General features: G+C 41.4%; 2 protein-coding genes across 3 annotated transcripts in view; one reads left to right on the top strand and one right to left on the bottom strand.

The window, feature by feature from the left end:
• LOC134213122 (uncharacterized) overlaps positions 1–25,225 on the top strand; it is a 486,987-nt gene that overhangs the window by 111,787 nt on the left and 349,975 nt on the right. The window lies entirely within an intron of this gene.
• On the bottom strand, positions 16,280–18,854 carry LOC134213121 (probable cytochrome P450 6a14). The gene is made up of 2 exons (XM_062691743.1): positions 17,292–18,854; positions 16,280–16,827 (listed from the first exon to the last, which is right to left on the bottom strand). Exons 1-2 carry the CDS (start codon positions 18,367–18,369, stop codon positions 16,409–16,411), a joined length of 1,497 nt encoding a protein of 498 aa, XP_062547727.1. The 5' UTR covers positions 18,370–18,854; the 3' UTR covers positions 16,280–16,408.

Below are 25,225 nucleotides of genomic sequence, written 5' to 3' on the forward strand. Positions count from 1 at the left end.
ACGTCCTACATATGCCAGACGGGAAATGTAGCTACTGACGTCCGATGACGCTTGTTGGTTGGTAAGCGACTCGTGACATGGTTCCGCACCGGACCCGTGTGCCGTACACCGACATTGTTTAGGTGGGACAGAAAACTCGGTGTTGGCACAGGCTTCACCCTTGCCACATCACCGACCGACCGGTCCAAAGACAATGGCGAAACCTCCCGCTGAATGGCAAACTGATTACATGCCTCTATTCTGCCCTCCAACTTGCGTATCTACATCCTGTTGAGTAAGACTAACCAAGTGAGCAAACGGAATGGGTAGGTACAAGCAGAACTTCAAAGGGCATAACAATTCATGTTCATTTGGGAAGCATTATTGCGGTAACTGGGTGCTTGTTGGCAAATATATCCTCGCTCCTTCCGGTGTGCTCCGGGACCTCTACGTTTTGGAATAAGAACCGACGGGCATGAGGGTGCTGTTATACGGTTCTCAAACTGTTTACGATTTTATTCGCCTGAATTCGCTGGAAGAAATGGCCAAACTCCGCCACTGACTGGTCGATGGCAGTGGTTGAGGTGGAAGAAATCGTGAAAGTCGCGTTTCAGCGGCTGGTTGGAGCTGTTCGTACGTCTCTGTTGGTCCAAGTGGTGGCACTAAGGAGCTCGTAAAAACAATTACATGTTTGTGATTTTACGAGCAATTTCGTCCTATGAATGTCTTGAGTGGTCTTGGTGGTTTGCTATGGCTAGATTGCTGCTTGTACGTGTTTAATATATTTATATTGTAACGGAAGAAGTCTTGCCTGTGTTTGACGTTGATCTAAAAAAATAACACGTTTACTGGCGTTCGCCCTGGATGTAAAGGACCTCTTTTCTTTGCAACCACAACCACAAATTTCAATCAATTCTTACAGGACGGAAATGTTGTCGAATTTTCCTGTAGGACTTTGTGGTTGTAAGTTATAATAACTCAGCTTAACGTCGAGCAAAATTCGAAAATTCGAAGCTTTGTTTTTCTACCTCATCAAATACAAATTCCTAATCGCTCAATAGTTTTGTTGCGAAAACATAGAGATGAAAGCTATGAAAGGATCTTCTCAAGTATCTACTGATCAGATTCAATTCATTAGAAATATTAACAATCTGCAGTTTTTTGTAGCAGACTTCTCGTGAAGTCATGAGGATATCAGATTACTGTACGTACATGGCTTAAAGCTATGCTGGAATATGTTGTACATGTACTTCGACCTAACAGCTGGCTTTCAGTTTGAACACAATCATTTGTGGGAAAATTTAGAAGCGGAAAGTTACATGCTGGAATATTTTCCTGGGAAGAGTGCTGTATGAATCCATAGTCAGTGCACTCCAAAGCGACCTTCGTCGGCAAAAAAGTTACCGTATATCATTCCCGAGCTGGATGGATTCGCGGGATGTACGTATGAATATGTACGTTCACATAAATAAGCTTCTGACCTGGACTAAAACCTGCGAGAATATGTGCAGTACCAGGTACCACTTGCAGTAGCGAGTGCCATTGCATAGGAATAGTATTACGAGTAGGAAACTTACCTCCAAAGGATAGTTAGATAGCGTGAGATGAACAAATAATATGGAACTGAATGAACCCTTCTCATAAGGCAGGGTCGAATCTTGTAGACAATCGAAAAACAATTACTCTAATTCATGGTTTTAAATAAACCACACACATGTCTTACAAGTTCATTCGGCATGACCTCAATCAAGAAAAGGAACAATCCAAAGGGCGGCCTTTTGTATCCAATCCTTGCGAAGGCAATGTTGAACAAGAATTATAGCAACCCGTACATCACCTTACAAGTTGATTTCTCCGCCCGGTCCGAAGTCGGATGTGTTGAAGGGGCATCCGTCCGGTGCGCTTCCCCAAGTGGACTGTGGGTTCGGAAGTGCGAGCGTGCACTCGAGGGATCCTTACCGAGAATAAAATATGCATGACTCTCTGACATACAAGCAGGAAATTAGAATAACAATTTCTTCTCGGCTCGCTTCCTTTCTCATGTGATGTGCTTCAGGACCTGTGTATAGGCGTGTGCTGTTGGATACGTGGTAAAGCACTCGTGCCGGTCGTTGTCGTCATCATCATCGTCATCATCTTCATCTAGCTTGGCTAACGCAAAGTGCTTCTGCCGAGGAACGAACTCACCGGACGGCCACAACACTGTCTGCGGTGCGGTCTATCTGGACTGGAGGTTATGAAAAGTGCTTTACCGTCCGGCAACCGATCTGCATACATCTATGCAAAAGCAACAATTTGGGAGCTAATCGTAATCCAGCTGGCCAGACCGACAGTCAGCAAGCGGTTGGAGAAAGCCAAGAAGCTTCGTACCTATATTGAAATGTTCTATTCTGGCTGGTGCGCAGTGGCTGCAGAGTTGAGGAGTTTTAATGGAATTTTAATTCGCTTGATTCAATTTTATGTGGGGATACATACCATACAGTCGAAAGACATTTGGTTGACTGACATTTGATCCGTAAGATATTATGATGAAGGAACATTTAATGGAAATTTGATTTTGGTTAACTTATAATGTGCGGCATTTGGTTGAAAATGAATTTTACGAGGAGGTAGCTCCAGATGAATTACTTCTGCAGACTTGTCATTTCACTTTTTAATAAATCTTGATTTATTAGTTATTTTAACATTGAAGGACAAGTCGTAGAAGCATTCTAAAGATTCTAATGATTCTCAAGTTCAGAAGCTATCTTATATTGTAACACCGTTCAAGCCATACTAAACTCCCGGCCACTGTGCGCCGTGGCGCTTCCTAACGGATGATGGTCAGATTGCGCCAAGGTGGTGAGCCGCCGCAATGCGAGAGTAATTCCATTTATAAATAAATAATAAAGAAATTAAAGAATTACGCCAACCCGGACGAGGACGAGCTCCAGCGCTAGTGGACCGTCGTCGTCTCCAAACATGGAGCCATCCAGCTTGGGAACATTACCGGCTAATTGTGGTCCGGAGGGATTTATGCAACACTGCTACATGGATGCAAAAATGGGTTGAGTGCATTGGGCGGAAAGAACGACGGAAGGTTTGTAATTAATAGAGCAAATGCAGCCGGAGTACAAGAAGGAGGAGCTCATCATATGCAAATGGGGATTAAGTTATTTTAAGGAAATGAGAGAATAATTGAGTTTTACAAGGTAACGGATAAAAGCATGCGAATAAGCTTGAATGCATCGCTGAGAGTGGACGCTCCATGTGGTTGGATGAAGCGATAACACGTTAGTTGAAAATTTGTGGCCGCAAGTATGTAGAAAGTATTTGAATGAAGCTGCATGAGCAACAAATAGACTAGTATATAATGGTTTAAACTACTGAGCTGTTCTGTAATATAATGTTAAAGTTACAGAGTAATTTCTTTTGTTTCACAGGCTTCGTATCACAAAACTATCGATCCGTATTAATAATTTTCTCAGAAAATTATTTTAATTTTGCTTGGCATAAGAGTTAGTACTATTCTATTTAATTCCACCACTTTGTAATCTTCACAGATACGTATTTCGACCTCAGCAGTAAGACCGCCTTCAGTGTCTTCAGTGTGTTTTAAGTAACAATAGCACAATGTGACACCAACTTTCGCGTTTGACCACGGTATCCGAGATTGCCACATGAGGGCACTATGTGAAAAATATGCCGCAAGCCTCAACTGTGGCTTGAACCCTGCGACACTTGCGGAGTCCGAATATTCTCGAAAATCTAAATTCATGTGATAACGCTTTTGTATGGCACAAAAAAGAGATGAGTTGTGTACTACAACAATCCACGACCGCAATGTAGATGTTGGACAACGTAAGACCATTATTATTGCGCTTGCGATTGATCGTTCTGCCGAAGCCAAATGATGGTGTTTTTCTTCTCGGATCAGCTTTCGTTTGTATAAAATGGCGAAAAGAACCTATTTATTTGCATTTAGTAATGCGCATTTTCAAATACTAAAAGGAACAAAATCAAATTCAGAATCTTGCGGGAGCTTCGGAAATAATTCTCTTATAGTAGTTTGTGCAACTATTTGCAAAAAGATGATTCTCATTTCGGCGGTATGGAAAGTCGGTTGTTTTATCACTCAAAGACGAACTGTATTATGATCAGGAATCGCAAAAAATCAATTTTATTCCGATTGTCCTGAAAAGAACATTTTATTTCAATTACACGCTTTTCCAATCACTAACCGCAACCCCTCGATAGTTTGAATCTTGCGACAAATTTATTCAAATAGTTGTTTCCTGTGATAATGGTAACTTGATGATTCTACAGACGCCACCGTTGCGAAAAATGTCCTCCATTTTGTGAATCTAGCGAAAAATTTCACTACAGTCGTCACGACAAATTTTCTACAGTAAACACCATCACCATTGCTGACATTGCTACAACGATGCCGCAGGGACTGCTACCGGACGCCATGGACCATTATTCGTGAATTTATCAAATTTATATGAAGATACGTACTTTTGTGAATTAAATTTCGTTTTTTTACAACAAATGTATGTACGTGCGAAATGAAATCCAACAACCCACATGCATTCTACAAGGCCCATTCTACAAAATTCAAACTTTATTCTAAAAGTGAGGAGCCGAAATTCAGCTTTGTAGAGGAGAGAATCAAATTTCTATGAAAATACGTACTTTTGTGAACTCAATTCCGTTTTTCACAACATGCGAACGAGCCAAATGAAATCCAACAACCCAAATGCATTCCACAAGGCCCATTCTACAAAATTCAAACTTTATTCTAAAAGTGAGGAGCCGAAATTCAGCTTTGCAGAGGAGAGAAACCAAATTTCTTTGAAAATACGTACTTTTGTGAAATAAATTCCGTTTTTCACAACAAATGAACGTGTCTTATAATATTTAACAACTTACTTAGATCTTGTACGATTTCTTCTATATAATTCAAACCTCTTTCTGAAAGTTGTAAACCGAAAACCAGCTTTACAGAACAGAGAAACCAAATTCCCATAAGAATACGTAGTTTTGTGAATAAAAAAACCGTTTTTCTCAATAACTGGACGTATTACAAAAAATCTGAATACATGACTGAATTCAGCGAAGAAAAATCAACCGACTGGCGTGAATTTTTTTTTTGTTATCCGCATGAGCATGAGCATGAGCATTATGACCGTACAGTTCGTAGTTGCTACTCCGTGCTTGACTGAACTTGCGAAATTGTACAGAGAACACAATGAATGGGGCTTGGGATTAGCTACCCTTTCTCAATGTACACGTTTCGGGAGCTCAAATATTTAAAGTCAATAACGGCGCCGGCCACGTCCTTACGGTCATATAGAAATAGAAGGATTATTAGTCCGACTCTCGTTGCTACTAGAGACCGAGTATAGCTCTGCATCTCCACGATTGTCTTGGGATAGGATATCGTTTTAGTTACAAAGGATAATTTATCTGGATTCACTTTGGTAAGCGATGCGATCTATGGGATGGGAAATAACACTAATACGAGTTAAAAGTTAAAACATACACGCCCGCTGGCATATACAAACTGAGGAGACTCGCGTTTTGGACGACCGCACGGAAGCGCAGCACTCTGTACTCACTTGTTCGATCGCTACAGCAAATTATTGAAGAACGCGCTTTTTTCGACCGCGCACGACATGCGCATGAGCCACCAAATACAAAATACATATTTCATTTCTCTCCCGACGACTAAAACACGCATTGCACTTACTTGTTCGATGGCTACTCTTATCACCGGTCGCGTAATGCAGAACAATATTTCGGCAGATCGCGCGATCTTTCTGCTGTCCGAAACAAGAGAAATCACGCACTCAACTGATTAACTTTATTACCGGCTGCGCAATCTGATTTTTTTTTATCTGTTGCATTTATTCGACAGGCTCAGGCATGTATAACACTTAACGTAGCCGAGACTCTTAATGATATTTACAATCGATAGCATCTTATTATCAACAGTTAGTAAGGGAAAGGCAAAGACCAAGATACTCATGGCGACTCAAGGTTAGATTGCGTAATTTGGTGATGGACGGGGTTGGGATCTAGGTTTGAGGTATTTCAGCTGCTCTCCCAGGTATTTGACGTCATGGTTCTCCAGGAAGCATCTTCCGGATGGTATCATGGTACACGGAACAGTAAGACAGAGACAAGAAAAAAACTGGGAAAGAAAAAAAAAGAAGTTTTAGACTCTGATGTCAGACTCTGATATGGCCTGCAAATAAACCACATCGCGATCTCCCAAAATACTGTTGTGAAACGACCTCTCCGTGACGAAAAGGGTATTAGTCGGTTCGGATAGCAACAATAAACGCCACAAAACATAATTTAGTGTGCAATCATGAAAAAAGGCCCTGCCGGATTGCATCCGTTAGCTGCCTTGTTGGCACTTGTATTCTGATCGACTTACTCCTTGTGGAGGCCTTTTGTTGCACGAGCCGCGAATGAAAGGATTACGGTGCTGCGTGTCCTTGAGCTATAGAAGGAAAAAATGTAAGGTGACTGGTTTCTCGCATCCGTACGGAGTAACTCACCTTTGGTTTGATTTCGGGTGTGTTCTTCGTACAGATGCTCAATTGGCACTGATCTGCCCCCGATCGATTGCCTTTTCTGTTTTTTTTTTTTTTTTTTTTTTATAGAGGGATGAAGGCAAATCTGCATACAGACACCTGAAATTATCACTCAGGGAGTGGGGTTGGCGCAGAAGGCAGAATGCTAGCCCGCCGGACCCACCAAACCCACCCAAGCAACAGAAGGTTACTTGAGTTATCCTCTCTTCTAATGCACAATTCCCCAGGACTACCTTTCAGTATTACTTCTGTGGGGAAAAGCAGTACTAAAAGTACTCCTCCCAAACAACACCTTTCACAGTGCCTCTCTTCGATGTTTTGTCATACGTCTGAGCCCTTTGGCTCCCTTTATTGGTGCCAGCAAGCACACAAAAGCGTGGGCCCTTAAGCCCTTTACTTTTTTTTCCTTGTGCCATTCAGCAACGCATCTACTTTCCTCTTTATTTTTAGAGCCATTTAGCTCTCAACGTGCTCGCAAGCTACTCAGATAGACCCCGGCGGCGGATCTACCCTACTCCGACGGGGAGTCCCCGGCGGCGGAAGCTCCCCGATACCGACGACCCGCATTCGTGGATGGCTGTTACATTACCAACACTACACATTCACCTGGTATGCATGTTCATAGATCCGCTCAAGTCCTACGCACATTCTCACTTCAACGGGTGACCGGACGAGTGCCGAGGTCAGGCCAAAGATTCCGGGTGGAGATAGCTTCCGGTTCAGTGGTGCCCCGACGACCCGAAGCAGGTGCATTCACGCGGCACGATCTACTCAACTGGTCCCCGGCGGTGGACCTAGCCTACTCCGATTAACCGATTTCCCATGAACTGCGCCTTTCAGCTTCTTGCTTAACCGATGAGCCATTCAGCTCTCACCTTGGTCGCGGACTACTCGGATAGTCCCCGGCGGTGGATCAATCCTACTCCGACAGGGAGTTCCCCGACGTCGGAAGCTCCCCGTAACCGACGACCCGTCTCAACGGGTGACCGGGCGAGTGCCGAGGTCAATCCAAAGATTCCGGTGGAGATAACTTCCAGTTCAATGGTGCCCCGACGACCCGAAGCCGGTACATTCGCACGCCATGGTCTACTCAGCTGATCCCCGGCGGTGGACCTAGCCTACCCGATAACCGAGTTTCATTTGCCTTGAGCCATTCAGCTCTCACCTTATTCATTGAGCCATTTAGCTCCCGCCTCGGTCGCGATCGCGAACGACTCGGATAGTCCCCGACGGCGGATCTAACCTACTCCGACGAGAAGTTCCCCGAAATGGGAGCTCCTCCGAACCCGGCCGTTTCGCCACGTTCTGCGGCTACGCGCTCGACGCAAGCTGAATACAGTTGCGACGCTGTCGTTCCCATCCATTATCGACATATATATTCACGACTTCCACGACTCATGGTCCGCTATCCGTAACGGCTGCCTGCTGCTGCTCTATGCGCCAACTTCGTTGCAGGATGTCGGCTATCCTGGACGTCGCTCTTGCAACCGCTCTCCACTGTTCTGGGTTCTGGCACATTTTTATGACGATGTTATCGGTGTTGGTGTCCGTTCCGCATGCCCCCAACATCGCACTCCTCTCCGTTTCGAACCGAGGACATGTGAACAGGATGTGTTCAGCCGTTTCTGTCACGTCTGGGCATTGCGGACAGGTGGGAGAAGCCGCGTGACCAAACCTGTGTAGGTACCACTTGAAGCATCCATGGCCTGTTAAGAACTGGGTCAAGCCAAAGTTTAGCTCCCCATGAGGTCTGCTAATCCATGCCGACACACTTGGGACTAAGCGATGGGTCCACCTTCCCTTAGGCGAGTTGTCCCACTCTCTCTGCCATTTGGCTACCGTTGCTGCCTTTATATTCCTTCGAGCGTTATCGGTGCCCCTGAGGGCGTAGCACTCCTCGTCTTCCTCTACCACCAGTTTGATAGGCATCATGCCCGCGAGTACACATGCCGCTTCGCGAGATACGGTGCGATATGCGCTGATAACTCTCAGGCACATTAGCCTATGAGTACTCTCCAGCTTTCGCACGTTGCAGTTTACGCTCAACGCTGACACCCAGACTGAATCTCCGTACCATAGTATTGAAACCCCCACGCTTGCCAGCAGCTTGCGCCTGCTGGAGCACACCCTAGAGTTGTTTGCCATCATCCTTGATAGTGCCGCTATCGCCGTCGACGCGCGCTGGCAGGCGTAGTCGACATGACTTTTAAAGCTCAACTTATCGTCGAGCATCACCCCCAATTGTTTCAGAGATCTCTTGGAGGTGATGTCACAGCCGCCGACTCTAATTGTCGCCTCCTGAACCGATTTCCGATTGTTAACGACTATCATCTCCGTTTTATGATGCGCCAACTGTAGCTTCTTGCTGCGCAACCATTCCTCCACTAGGCTGATCGAATAGGCTGCAGTCAATTCGACCTCTTCGACGGATTCTCCGTACACGGTCATGGTTACGTCATCGGCGAATCCCACTAACTTGACTCCTGGCGGGAGCTTCAACCGCAGCACGCCATCGTACATCACGTTCCACAGCAATGGACCCAAAATTGATCCCTGTGGGACACCTGCCGTGATGGGGGCGGTAGCCAAGCCTTCGTCTGTCTCGTAGATCAATAATCGATTCTGAAAGTAGCTTCCCAGAATCTTATACAGCCCTACCGGTACTCCCAGCCGAAGCAACGAGTTCGCGATCTCCATCCAGCACGCACTGTTGAATGCATTCCGCACGTCGAGTGTTATTACTGCGCAGTAACGTATACCGCGCCGCTTGCATTCGATGGCGACCTTTGCAGTGTCAACCACCGATTTAGTGGCACCCAGAGTAGACCTTCCTCTCCGAAAGCCGAATTGCTCGCTCGATAATCCTCCTACCTCCTCGACGTACGGCGACAGTCTGTTCAGGATCAACTTCTCCAGTAGCTTCCCTACCGTGTCTATAAGACAGATTGGTCTGTACGCTGAGGGGTCTCCTGGTGGCTTGCCAGGTTTCGGTAACAGGACCAAACGCTGTCTCTTCCATATATCCGGGAATGTCCTCTCGTACAGACACTTCTGCATGGCCAACCTTTTGCCCGCCTTTTCTGGTTTACGGTACTGGAAGTGTTCCGACGTGCTGTAGGGGAAGTCAGCACCATGAAGGTTTGCGCTTTTGATGTAAGGTTCAACCCACCTTAGTATTCTTTAGTCCGCCCACCCGTCCAGATTCGTCTCTGGGAATCAAAGCGAGCAGTCTGTTAAACTTTAAATATGTCCCCCACGTGCCACAACAAATACTAGAGTTCGCCTCTCTACACCACGACAGGCTACTGACTGATACTCTGCCAGCAGCTGCAGCTCTCTTCAACAATAGGTATATACAATGCACCCATAACAAACATTTCCTTAATCTACCCAAGAGCTACTACAACCAACTGGCGCCTGCTTCCTAACAATCTTCCATCTACAGCGAAGCGGCGCACACCACCTGATATTCCAACACTCCTGTTTAGTGTACACGCCTCGCAACTATCCTGGCTCCTCCTAACACTGAGCCTTTAGTCTTGAGCTCCTCCTCGCCGGAACAATTCCTCCTGATTCAAATCCGTTGCCCGTACAAATGGCCTCCACTACGATGTTTGTACGACAACCTCCGATCCAAAGCTCCTCCTGGACTCCTGCTGACCAGCCAGCATCCTACCGAACGTCCTTATGAATTCCGTCCGGCGCTACCCAAGACTTACGTGGCAACTATCTTCCATCTTCAGCGAAGCGGGGCACACCACCTGATATTCCAACAAATATCGCGCCCTTCGTCCGCTTCCAAGGACGATTTTTGTTTCCATTCGTACGAAAAACGGCCACTTTTATTTTTTTCTTGTTTGCTGCACAACTTTGCTGCTGACAGCGGCAAGAATAATGCGGAATGACGTTGACGGAAGTAGGTGTTCGGCCGATTTTCGTTGACGTTTGTTTTTCGATGATCTTGTTCGCCGCTGATCTTGTTAATTCTAGACCAACATTTGAAAAGGGTGTAACAGCCAAAAATTATTCCATTTGATTCTTCGTCCACATATATATGTAGACGAACAATCAGAAAAAATAAATTTTGGCTGTAACGCCCTTTTCAAATGATGTTCTAGAAATAAGCCCATGCGGCATATCTTGTTAGCACAGCTGCCATTTAGGGTGGTATTCAGTGATTGATTGCAAATTCATGTAAATCTACTAATTATGTATGCTCTTAGCGCCCTGAAAGGTTGTTTACTTCGGGCCACAAGGGTATCCAATAGTTGTTCTCTGGAGGCGTCATTTTCCGTGCAATACCAAACTACGTGGTCGATATCATTTTAACCTGCTATTCACCTGCATAGATTGCTACCAACCAGGTTAATTCTATAGATATGTGATACTCTGTGCGTTTAGTAAAAGTGATTGGACTCGATATCGTGCAAATGATGCCTTGGGTTAAGTCCTCACCTCTGAACCACGCTCGCGCAGAAACTTTAGGAACTATGGAAAATAGCCACCGTCCAAGTTCATTGTGCGACCAAATCATTTGCCAATGTTGAAGAGTACTCTGACGGACTTATGGGAAAAATTCGTTGTTCGAGATTTGTCTATCGTAAACTTCACCTACTTGTGCGCCCACCTTTGCCAGAGAGTCCGCCTTCTCATAGATTAGGCAATGGGATGGAACCCATACAAAGGTAATCTTGAATGATCTTTCGACCAAATCATGCAGACTCTTATGTTGGTAAGAAAGTAAAATGCATGCTTAACTGGTTTCATCGACAGGAGACGTGAAAATTGGTATACAGGGGGTTTTTTTATTTGGTAGACCTCTTCCCTATAACGTCAATCGTTTTCTTTTTTAGTGGAACATGAAATGTTCAAGACTTGTCACTTCTCTCTTTTTACAGTGAGCAGTGAAAAATGAGAAGTGAGTAGTTAGACGTCTCACTTCTCACTCCTCATTTCTCACATTTCAAATGATATGTTCGGTCAAATGTCCTTTTCGGCCAAAAATCCTATTCTGCCAAATGTCCTAGTCGGCCAAATATCCCATTCGGCCAAATGTCCTATTTGGCTAAATGTCCTATTCGGCCAAATTACCATTTCGACAGAATGACCAATTCGGTCAAATGTCTTATTCGGCCAAATGACCAATTCGAAAAAAATAACCAATTCGGCCAAATGTCCTTTTCTTCCAAATGTCCAATTTAGTCAAACGATCAATTCGGCAAAATGACCAATTCGACCAAATGTACTTTTCCACCAAACGTTCTATTCGGCCGAATGTCCTAATCGACCAAATGTCACATTCGGCCAAATGTTCTATTCTGCCAAATGTCCTATTGGGCCAAATGTCCTATTCGGCCAAACGTCCTGTTCGGTCAAAGGTCTTATTCGGCCAAATGTCCTATTCGGCCGAATGTCCTATTCGTTCAAATGACCAATTCGGCTAAATGACCTATTCAGTCGGATAACCTTTTCGGCCAAATAACTTTCGGCCAGAAGGGATGGGTCGTTTGGTCGAAACCCATTCGGCCGAAAACTATTTGGCCGAATGCCACTAAGCCGAACAAACCATTAGGCCGAAACCCATCTGGCCGAAAGGATCATCCGATGAACCTCGTTGAAAGCTTTACAAATTGCTAAGATACCGATGAAGATAATAAAGTGTGCACGGTTTTCGAATTTATGAGAAAATAGTCCGGCTGATTGCCGTTAAGTCGAATAGTTTCCCTAAAAAGTGCGCCAAGTGAGAAGTAAGATATTAAAAATGAGTAATGAAAAATATGAAGTAAATATTGAGAAGTTCAATGTTCCAGTTAAGTAGTGAAAGGTAAAAAAGTGAATGGGAGTAGTGAGCAATGAGAATCGAGATATTCAGAGTGAGAAGTTAGATGTGGATATTGAGCAATGTGAAGTAAAGGAGCAAAAGAAGTGTGAAGTGAACAATGAAGATCGAGAAACGAGTGGTGAGAAGTGAGACGCATTATATTAGAAGTAAGAAGTGAGAGAGGAGAAATAAGAAGCGAGAGGTGATAAGTGAGGTATGATGATTGTGAAGTAAGTGTTAAGAAGTGAAACGTGAATGGTTAGAAAATATACAGAAGAAGGAAGGAATACAAGAAAGGATAAATAAGGAAGAAAGAAGCACGAAGAAGATAGAAGGAAAGAAGGAGAAGTAATGAGGGAAAGGGTGAAACATGAAGGAAATGCAAGAACGAAGAATAAATAAGAAAGAACAAAGAAGCAAGGAAAAAGAAAGAATAGGGAGGATGGTAGAAGAAAGAAGAAGGAAGAGGAAGGGAGGAAAAAGGAAGAATGAATAATTAAGAGCGAATAAAGCAGAAGTAAGGGAAAGAAGAATGTTGGAAAAAAGGAGAAAAAGAGAAAGGAAAAATAATTAGAAAGAAAAGAAGAATATTTTTTTGTTTTGCATACTTTTTTCTCACTTCTTAGTTCAGATTCATCACGTCTTACATCTGACTATTCACAAATCACTTCCAATTTTTAGCTTCTCACTTCTTATTTATTCATTTTCAATTCTGATTTCTCACTTCTCGATTCTTACTTCTCACTTTGCAATTCTCAATTCACTTTTCATTGTTCATTTCTCACTTCTCGCTTCGCACTTTTCACTTCACAATGCTCATTTCTTATTCCTCACTTTTCACTTTTCGCTCACTCATCGCTTCCAACTTCTCACTTCTTATTTCTTTTGTGAAGTTAGTGCGAGAAATGCATTTCTAACATCTTATTTCACACTTCGTAGTTCTTACTACTTACTAAGGGTATGCGATAACACACTTTTCCCTAACGAAACGAAACGAAATCAAAAATGTTCTTTCTAAATGAAACGAAACAAGAATTTACTTCCGAGACTTCGAAACGATACGAAATTAAGGTCTTTTTAATTCGAATTTTCCCGAAACAAAATGAAATTTTAATTTCTTTCCGTGGATTTTTGATTGAATCGGTATTATATTTTGTACGCAATTCTGATTTCATTTTTTCAAATAATTGTGATATGCATATGCGCGCTAGAAGAAGCCTCTACATCTTTCTAAAATGCACAAAGATATGATACGGTAGCAGTTTGACAGGTTGAAAAAAAAGGTTTCCTTTTTCCTATAAAAAAAAGTTGTAACAAAAGGATATTATTTCTTTCCAAATTCAACCTTTTTAGGAGGCTCGGATACCCATAGTCTTATATACAAGAAGCTCGACGAACCAAGCTATTGTCTGTTTACCCTTCTATATATGTGTGTGTGTTTGTTTCCAAATTTTCATCCTCAATGAAGTCGGTTGCTAGATTGAGTGCTAGAAACAGATGCTATAGACAACATGAGCCTTTTACGTCCGTACAGTCAATTTAGGATTAGGAGAGGAAAATAGTTTGACACTCATTATCAAAAGACACCGAGGAGTGCTCTGCATCTCCGTGAGCGCTACGGGAAAGAATTGTTGGTTAGTTGAAAAGATAGTTCATGTGAAGCCACCTTGGTAAGCGACTAAATATTTTAAACGATCGTAAGGTTTAAACGTAAACAAAATTATTATAAAAACTCGAAGTTAAAAATCGTGTTTCAAATATATCCAACGCAAAATCGATGTGCTTCGTTTAATAATAATGTTTTCCTTAGGACCTTTTAAACTCTTAGGGCCTTCTTAACTGCTTACCCATGCGCTTATACCTGTTTTAAGGCCTAAGAAGTGAGGAAATTGGCCTTTAATAAGTAAGAGTCGCTCTAAAAAGACTTCACAAGGGCCCTAGGAATCCACGCCGCAGCTTTGCCTTTTTGACAAAGTTATACTGATCTCATTCAAATCTGATTACATTTACACTCTGAGCCTGACGTCTTAAAAATTAAGTCGGATTAATTAAAAAACCCAGATTAATCCACCTAGCAGTGATGGTGCCTTTCTCGCGCAAAAAGGTAATAAATGTAGCCTTTACGCTTACACTTCGATGATGTACAAGAAAGGCAAAACAGTACACAACACACGAGCATCTTCATAGTACAATTATACTCTTAATGGGAGCAAGCCACGGATAAACTTTAAAAATATTCATAGATGCAAGGCATTTTTTATAACACATTATTGTTCTATGTAACTATGTCTCATCACTATTTTAATATTATCTATTTTCTGCAATGCGCAATTATTATGAAATTCTATAGTGATCAACAGCGTTTTAGTCTCTGTCGGATGCAACTTGTTGCAAGAAAATCGGTTAAGAGTTTCTATGTGAAAATTCTTCTAATGTTTTTTATGGCATATTGTGCACACACACACATACACACATACGCACACACGGACAGACAGACATTTGTTCAGCTCATCGAGCTGATTCGAATGGTATATAACACTATGGGTCTCCGGGACTTCTACAAAAAGTTCGAATTTGAAGTGAAATGATACCCTTTCGGTACAACTTAGTTGTACGAGAAAGGCAAAAAGGATAGAATGGTTAAAGATATTTTTCGTTTTCTGTTGGACATTTCTACAACACACTATAGACTTTTTATGTAAGAAAACTAAATACGTATTTATCGACTCAGAATGAGATTATGTAGTAAGCTTTAATAGAAAAATTTCAATAACATAAGTTTTGAACACCTTCATGATTATGCTCAGCGGCGCAGCCAAAATTTTTGATAACACACTACCGTACGAGATAGTATGGTGTAACTTTGAATTTGTTTCGGAATTCCGCGGAATTTCGGTAAATTTCGTGAGAAAGCTAATTTTTTCTAGCGAAATTTTTGTATTTTTACGAAACGAAACGAAATCAAGAATTCATATTTAGCCATGCTTAAATTCCGCAAAATTCCGCGGAATTTCGTTTCGAACCATCTGAAACGATTTTTTTTTTTCGAAATACCGCGTATGCTTACTACTCACATCCTGATTCTTTCTTTTTACTATTTTCAATCTATCAAACAATTTCCAACTATTCGGTCAAACAGCATTCAGACAAATTGCCTTACAACGCAGGGTCTAGCACCATTTCCTTCAGCGAGTGGTCTAGTCCAATCTTGGAGGACACGATGCTTAGCGTGCTTGTATCCTTTTCTTTTATGACAAGCTTCACTACATCCGAATCAATGTCCAACCGCAGATTTGACTATAATAAATAGAATGACAATATTGATTAAATCCAGTCTTATTTTCGAAAAGTGTAGCCAAAATTTAGTTTAATTGTAAATCCAGGGTAGATGATCCAATAGTGGAGGAACTAAGCATGGTCCAACACACGTGGTCGCTTATTCGATCACCGCAAAACAAGTGATGGCCAACTGTTTGCAGCAGGTATCAAAGGCAGAACTGAAGGTTTCGAGTTATATTTATTTATTTCAGTACGGAGTTTACTAACTCACTACTGTAACAATTGGAGACTGTTCGTCAACTCGGGATGGAAATACTCGTTTGAACCAATCGGCACATTTATTGCACACCAATAACCAATTTTCATAAGATAAATTTTCAGGAGACGTCAATCGAGTACGGGACACTGAAGACCATCTTAATGTTCACCTCGTTACTGTTAGCTGGTCGAAATAAATGAGATTGCAATATTGCATTGATATGCCAGATGCGTTTATTATTGTTGAAAAAGGTTTTGGCGGTCCGAGCGAACCCAAAATCACGTATACAAAATGAGAAGAATGCGAGATCTACTTAATCTAGCTAAGATGCAGAATATCTTTTTGAATAAAATAATGTTTTCCAATAAAATTTGTTTTTATTAAAACTTATGATGTGAATAATGAAGACGTAATCATCACAGAAATAAAATAAAAATATTAGGTTCTAATACTAAAATGGAATCTAATTTAAAAATTCGAAAACTACTAATATAATTTATCTACCTTGAGCCACAGCCCACCTGCTGGTGTCAACACCACATGCTTGGGAGAAATAACCAATGGCACAATGGATTTTGAGCATTTGGAAAATTTAAAATTCATCAGCAACGCCGCCAGCCCTATTTTCGATTCCATCATGCCGAAACGAGCCGCAATGCATATGCGGGGTCCCTCCCCGAACGGCATGAAAGTGAACGGCACTCGCTTAGCGGTCTCCTCCGCGCTGAATCGATCAGGATCGTATCGTTCCGGGTCCGGATAGTACTCGGCATCGTGATGGATGGCGTAAATCGGCACCATCACACCCATCCCCTTCCTGAACACCACACTGGTGTTGCGCACTTGATAGTCTTTGGTCACGCTTCGTACCAAGTTGGCGCCCGGTGGATATTTTCTTAGGGATTCTGTGGAGTGGATTAGAGAAAACGTGAATAATAACTACCGCGTCATTACCGCCATCAAGGCGCACTGGGGCAGATATAATTTTCTTGGATGCTGACTCTGCGTGTAATAATGCTTTACCATTTAGTGGAATTGAATAAAGTTGATTAGATTAGTTAATAATCAAAAAAATCAAAGATTTTAGATTATTAACTATACCGTCGTGCGCTTCTTTGGACATTTTGAAACGCAAATCAATATCAAATTGCCATTATCACCATTCGAGTGTCTTGTATAGTTGGATGGTAATTTTCTGTTTCAAATTTTGGCATTTTTATCGTTAATTTTTACATATTGTCACTTTCAACCCTTTAAGCAAATACTCTAAACCCAAATATACTTAAAGATCAGTCTGCTTACTAATCATGCTAGCTAGTTTTTGTTCAACAAAAGTAATGTTTCGCCTCATTGTGCAACGAAAGCCTACCGTTAATACACTGCTCCAAGTAGTCCATATCCAGCACCGCATCGTAATTGAAACCGCCGTGTTTTGCGACGGCCCTTCGTACGCACTCTCGGGCACGTTCTTGAATGTCTTCGTTGAGCGAAAGCTCGTACAAACAGTAAGACATGGTGGTGCTGGACGTTTCGAATCCGCCAAGGAAAAACACGAACGCTTGTGCCACCACCTCGTTCAAGCTGAGCGTGCCCACCTTCTCGTCCGAGCCCTCCAGCGTGCCCTTCTCCATCAGCTGCATCAACAGGTTCATGAAATCGTTTCGCTGCACATGGCTCTTCTCGCGGTAGTCGATTGTTTCGCGAACGACCTTGAAAAAGAACTCCGACACATCTTCGGGAACGGACTTGACGTGCGCTCTCCGGGCCAGGTTTTTGAACGTCGATATGAAGAAGAACTTGAATATCCTCCTGGCAGGGAGCTCGAACATTTTGTTGCCCATTTTGCGAAATTCCACATCCGGATCGTTCAGGCTGTTGCAATCGATTCCGAAGGCGCACGTCCCAATCACATCGGTTGTAAAACGCGCGAGCAGATCTTTCATCTCAATTTCTGCATCTGTTGCGATGCTTTTTTCAATGCATTCTTGGAAGCGTTGGGCAACGGAAATTATGGTGGGGCTCATCATTTTCAGTTTCCCCGACGAAAACGTCGGTAGCAGTTTCTTGCGCAAATTAGTCCACTGGGTTCCCTCGATGTTGAATAAATGGCCGGAAATGGGGTCATCCTGTGCGTTGAAGTACATTCCACGATCGTGAAAATACTGAAAGTCCCGCACCAGAACATCCTTTATGAAGTCCAGATCGAGCGCCAAGGCAACCGGATTGGTGAAGAAATAGATTCCGCCGAACTGATGTTTGCCTTTCAACTCGTTGTAGTATCGCGTCATCAACTGGGACGAATGAACTCGTTTGCCACCGGGTCGAATGTTCCCAAACGGGAACAGGGGTTTGATGTAGGGCACACCATTGCGCTCCCAAAACGAATACTTCCGGTGCACAAATAGAATCAAGAGTGTGATTGCAGCAATTAATAAGTAAATCCACATATTCCTATATCTACTATTGAGTTTTAACGCGCACTTGACGATGATCCGCACTAAAGTGAAGTCTATGCAAGCCACGCAATAAAATCACTGTGCTGTAGTGAGCAGATGATAAACAACTCAAACAAGCTATGGTTCATCCGTTCCACTTGCGCTCTTGTCTTTTGGCTTCGTACAGTTCACGTGTTTGTACTCGGGCAATGTGCATTTTTGTAGAACAGTAGTTGAATGAGAACGGGTGGAAGTAAAGATAGAGTGAATAATCGCGTATCACGTATCACACACTACAGCGTTGACCGTGCTGCGGCGAGCTACCCACACACCGTCAGCTAATCAAGCGCAAAGCGCGTAAACACTATCACAATACAGCGGGTTTGGATTGAATTATTTCTCTTCGACGTCCATCGGTGTGGTTTTATTTCAAGCTTTTGGTGAGCCCGTTGAAGTTCATGGTCAATAGAAGAGCTTGATTGTAAACAAATACTTTCTCGACTCAAGAATGTCTTTCACTGGTATTCAAGCCGTCAAACATTGCTATACCTAGACTTTAATTTTGTATCAATAGGAGAGAATGGATGAAGATGAGTCAATCAGGAAAGTCACATTAGATTTTATATTTACATTGATCATTAAAACAGTTTTGAAGTACAATTACACTTGCCTGTAATTATACATGCCGAGTGAAATATTGGGTTCGCCAATCGCCAAACAAGAAGCAATTTTTATTCCTCTAGTGGTCTTTCTTTCAGTAATTAAAATCAACCATTTAGTTTCAACTATTTTATTCTCGGAAGCACCTTTTAATATCTACAATCATAATAAAACATAACAAATAATAGAAAAATTTATTGACACATATTTGTATTGTCGTCAGTCTCCCATAATGACCGAAAGCCCGTGGGACACCCTCAAACACCACAGTGATGCAGTGCATGATTATGCAGCGGCTACCTGTATCCAAATGTTCTGGATCCGAAATGTCACTTATCAGGCAAGGATCGCCTCGAAAACAGAACTACCGGGCAGCGATGCTCTCGTTGTCACGTAAACAGGATGCCATAATAAAGTCGGTTTTGCAGCAAACTCGAGTAGGACCACACAGTAAAATATTATAAAAATTAGGCACGACGAAATTCACAATTGAATGAAAAATTCGGTAACATAATGTGTAACAGACCATAATTTTAAGTTTCTGTGTTGTAAATGATATAATCATTGAAATTTCTATTCAATATATCCTAATTTTACATGATTCTATCGGAAACATTGGAGAACGAGCACGTGACTGTCAAAGCAAATCAAAACAAACCCCATTCCATTTCTTGCAAACCGCAGCTGGAACCTAATTTATTCACATAAGCGTTTACCAAATGTATATATTCGGATATCCCAATAAGATGATAGTCCTGTTGCAGCTTTTCATCGTTATAACTCAATGGTGTTCGAACATTTCGGCGAAAAATCTGTGATGCATTCAGCCTACTGAGTCTCAAACGATTCCGTCTCGAAGGAGTTTCCGTGTCATGTCAATTTAAGCTGTCGTTCAGTCTGATTAAGTATTATGGAATCACCCAAACGCTTAACCTGTTACACTTTGATCGACTCGAAATCATGAAGCAGAAATACTCGAGAGACTAACAAGTCGGGCTCTCACTCTGCGGACCCAAGTTCAATTCTCATGCTCTGCTCCGTTTTTTTTTGTTTTCCAATGAAAATAACAATAAGAACTGTAAAATGCCAGCACGCGTAAATTTAAAGCAACCTATAACTTTATGTTATTTAACACGGAGCAGATTTGTTACATCTACTTGAACGGAAATTTACAGGTTTTGTTCGTACTGTGCAATATGGTGTAAGAAAGGTGAGGTGATTCATTTGGTGTATTACACAGCCATTTGAAAGTAGTAGTGCGTCGTTTCTTTCGCGTCTTAGCAACCTTCTCAACTACATGACGACGGCTGACGTCACAGAGTTTGTTATAAAATTTTCTTCGATTTCCCCTCCTAGCGTCTCACAGCGCACCATCGTATCAAGGGCAACCAGCATTTTGTTATCCAAACAAAAACATGGAAAATATTTAGCGGTGAGGCAAGTTCATTATATTCCAAATAATGTTTGATCTTATTACAGATAACTGAGCGAGTGACTGAGGATATCGATAATATTAAACATCTTGTTATTTTCCTTGTTGCCCAGAAAGCAAAACATGTATGATAATGTGGAATTTGTTATTAAATTCTGAAAAGTGTTGAAAACCGTATGCCTCGTGGATAATGGCAGAAGTGCGTGTATAGAATGCTTTGTAATTTGAGCAGTGAATTGCTATAATTTGAGAAGATTATTATTAATTTGCTGATGCGGTTCTCATTTTGCTCCTACACAAATATTTTCATCATTTTGCGGGCCGCAAACAATCCGGCAAAACATGTTTTCTTGAACATGGCCCATAAAGGTTCATGGAAGGATGGAACGGTGTGACGTCACATACTTTCCCCTCAAACTATGTTTATTTTTTCAGCTTACTAATACCACCAAGTATGGACTTCCTCCACACCTTCTTTTTACCATCTTGGAGTAGGACCTGGTTTGGCGCATGAATTATAATCTTCCGTAGTTCTAATTTTTAGCTTATCGTATTTCCGCAATGGTCACTATGGCAATCGATCAAGCCAACCATGGTCTTAGCTGCCTATGATTGGTACGAATTCACGGTACTACAGTTAAATTTTTCACAGTTGAGACCGTTGAAACCGATAAAATCAACGCGACAATGATTACGCACGGAGACGTAGGTACGAAAGCCGTCTTGTTTATTTTGCTTTTGATGCATATGGCACGATGTAGAGGCACATTTACATGAAGACATGTAAAGTTCTTTGCTTTTACATGGACCATTCGGAGGGCTGGTAATAATAGTAGTGAATTGATGTGTTATTGAGGATGACGTCATGCTCCCATTATGTGCATCACATTTGACGCATTTTAGCGTCGGAAATTGATTCACAGCATGTGAATGTTACATGTATTTCCGATTTACATGTCTTGTAACATTCAAATTTTTTTGCTGTGTACGTTTTCATGAGATTTGAAGAAAACCATCAAGCTCAAACTGAAATCGATCTAGAAGGCGATGCTGCAACCAACTAAACGGTTGGAAGCAGGGTAGAAATATTTCACAGTCAATGCGGTAAAAAATGGATCTCAGTATAATCTGCAGTCGCCTTCATCGCCGCCGTGGTGAGTGCGAACCTCGCCAAATCAACAGCTAGATACGCCAATCCGTAGTCGAAATTTTGTCATTCCTTCATCGAAGGATATCGATTAAAAATCATCGAGCATTTTCGCAGGGTCACAAAGTGGCGTTCTGATCCTTTCCAAAAGAAAGGTCGAAAAACAAAGGATTTCTTGTAAATTGGCAAATTTTGGCGAGGATCTTATGGATAATGGCCTCACCATAACTTCAATCCTTCAGAGGCAAATATTACCACCGGAGAACAGCGCATCAACAGGACCCAGGCGAGTGCTAAGCTGTCAAATGTTTGTTGCCTCCAATCAAGCGAATGCCGACGGCACTAATACTACGCCGTAGTCTATGAAAAATAAACACTGCAGTCAGTGAGAATGTGCTGAAACGCACAAAGTTTGGATAATGCAAGAAACAACTGTTTCTGCTCAGCACAGAGTTTCTTCTACCAACATAATTATTTACCTGCATATTTCGCGTAAAGAATAACGTAAAAACACCTCATTTTACGGGTTTTTTGTATTTTTGTTCGTATTTAATTTGATATGTGCTTCCGACACCACTCTCTCTAGTGAAAACGGTAAACAATACAATACCACGACAATTCATGATAGTATATGAGCATTTTGAGTATAAATTTATGCGCCAAATAAGAGGGTACTGTCATACTTGCCAAACTGCATATGCAAACAAATCCGTTGTCCCCTCTGACAGGACCACAGCAGGACATTGAGATAGGGTAGAATACGGCATTGGCAGGGTGCGACAGTTGTTGGCACCCTCAACAATATTTGCATTTTCCAGCAAACATACACTATCTATGAACATAATTTTGATTCAATCAAACAATTTCATGTCTAAGCTTTCATTTGAATAAGTTGTTTGTGTAAAAGTAGCAAGATTTGATGAGTTCATCACCGAAACAGATTTGCACATATTAAATCCTTGCCATTATTGCATTTCCAAAGAAAGCACCGCATGAATAGCAAACTGTTACTTACTTTTTTGGATCGCCTGTTTCTCCTTTTTATTGCATATGACACGACAAATTAAGTACGTAAACTACTGTTTACACTTTATCACAACTTGATTATCACCACAAAGAGCAAATTTATGCAATATTTGCTCTATGTTTCACTAAATAAAATCGGGACTGTTCGTTTTCTTTGACAGCAGCACACTTCGGAATAGAGCGAGAGAATGTGTTTGTGAGCATATCAAACACACGCTAAAAAGATACCACGCACAATTCTATGTGATTTTATTGTAGCAAAAATACGAACAAAATATCCGGCGAAGGCATTTATTTTAAAAAATGTTAAAATACAAATGCTTCTATTCAGATTTGTACGCAGACCATGAATTATATCAAAAGTGATAGCCACACCATAGTATTTTAACCTTTGTGTGGCTGACAGGACCGTTTTCCATTTGCAACTTCAATACTTTCCAAGCTCTTAAAACAATCATAACCATTCCCGTTCCTACATAGCGCATTTCAACCATAAATAATTGCCTACTTTTAAGGTATTATCTATTATTCACTGTGAAACGTAGTGTAAGAATGGGTGGCTCCAGCGGCTGGATAGGACAGTGCTGCCCATTATTCATATATAAGACTCACGAGGTGGAATATATTGTTAATATACTATACTACCAGAACCGACGAGCTTCGTTTCACCTAACATTAATTAATTCTATATTTTTACATTATTTAAAATACGATTAAGTATTCGAAATTTGCAAATTTTGATTCAATTTTTTGGATTAATTTAGGATTAAAGCAGAAATTTGTATTTCATTTGTATGGGAGCCCCCCTTCCAGAAGAGGAGGGGTCTAATACCACCATAAGAACCTTCATCATTCCCAAAAACCTCTACATACAAATGTTCATGCCATTTTCTAGTCTATCAGGGCAGACAGACAAAAATTCGTTCTTATGTGTATAGATTTAGTTCTACGTAGTTTACGTCGAGCGGTCGTGTCTTGTACACAATCACCATGATTTTTTTGATGAAACAAACATATCATGTAAGGACCGCAAAGAGCAAGTTGTATATTTGAAACTGGTTGATAAACTTTTGCTTACGACTCTAAGGCATTACAAAAGACAAAAGATGTAAATCTTGGCAGCGGACAAAAAGCATTTAAGTTCCCTTCTTCAAAATGGCCAACATTATTCAAATAGGTTGAAAATGGTAAAAGTTATGATAATATCAATATCTGGGTACACGAGTACCCTAGGGTCGTACACAAATTACGTAAGTACTTATGGGGAGGAGGTCGGTCAATTTCTTATGCTCCATATAAATAAAAATTGATTTGTATGGGAAAAATCTTACATGGGGGAGGGGGTTGAAAAACCCGGAAAAATGCTTACGTAATTAGTGTACGGCCCCTATCTGCCATTCACGTCTGTTTTTTGTTGGCCGCATAAGGGTTAAATTTGTTTTACAATGTGTTTAAATGCTTTTGCCTATCTGTCTACATCACATTAAATTGATGCCAAGGCTAAACATTCATTTTTTGTTTTAAGCCAGTTTTGATAAACAAAAATTTTGTTCCACAATTGAGTGAAGCGAGATGAGCGTGCGGCCGATTAATATGAATGAATTTTACTACTGGAGGATATAAACAGCCAGCATTTGGCACCAATACATTACCAGTTTTCTACTTCCATGTCTAGTTGCTAAAGAGAGCAAACTCATTGCTGATAATAGAAATTGCTATGCCAATAGAAGAAACGTTGACCTGTTACTTTATATTAAATTTACTGAGTTTGTGGTAAAAGCTGTTATATTTAGTGAACACCAATCATCAAAGAAAGAGCATACAAATGTATACCAACTATACCTGTGTTTTAGTGTATTTTATTCATTATTTTTATCATTCTATTTGGCGAATGCCTTAGACTGCCAAGAATAGGTATTTTCCCCTACGACTAAATATCAGCAGGAGCGCCGAAGGCAAAGTTTCCCACCAACCCCGTGAAACCAAAACCTTGTTTTCGTCTACTCTATCCAGCTTTTTACGCTAGCCATAAATCTGGAAAGGGGTGATTCAAACATGACAGGTGCCGTGAACCGTTCTTTTATTGCAGCATCATAGTAACCTTTGAATAAAAGTTTGTTTTGCAAAGCTGTCTGTCAAAATGTTAAACATGTTTATTTCGTATCACGGTAAATTCAGTTAATACTAAATATCTACGTTAAAAAAATTATGTATTTCAGGTTTTCTGCATTTTGGAAAGATTTTTCACAAGCCCGCCACAATAAGAAGGAACACTTAATTAAGGACTACAAAGTAGTGGCTTTTAACTAATAAAATCCTTGTGTAACTTTGTTATGCTTTATCACAACAAATCAACAAACTCTTGTGTCTGTGCTGGATTCCCGGAACCGCGAACTATTTTCATCGCTTGTCCATGATCTTCATTTAGAACCTACAATTCGGATCAGTTTCCCGAGTTCGTGAGGTGTCCTCTCAAATCTAAATTACAGCGTTCTATGGATTTTCGTCGTTGAAATGAAAATTTCACTAGAGTTTCCGATAGATCTTTCTCGTTCAATATGGCAAGATGGATAGTCCTGAATAATATACACAGTGCTAAAGAA

The sequence above is a fragment of the Armigeres subalbatus genome, chromosome 2 (assembly GCF_024139115.2).
Source record: "Armigeres subalbatus isolate Guangzhou_Male chromosome 2, GZ_Asu_2, whole genome shotgun sequence".
NCBI classification, from domain to species: domain Eukaryota; kingdom Metazoa; phylum Arthropoda; class Insecta; order Diptera; family Culicidae; genus Armigeres; species Armigeres subalbatus.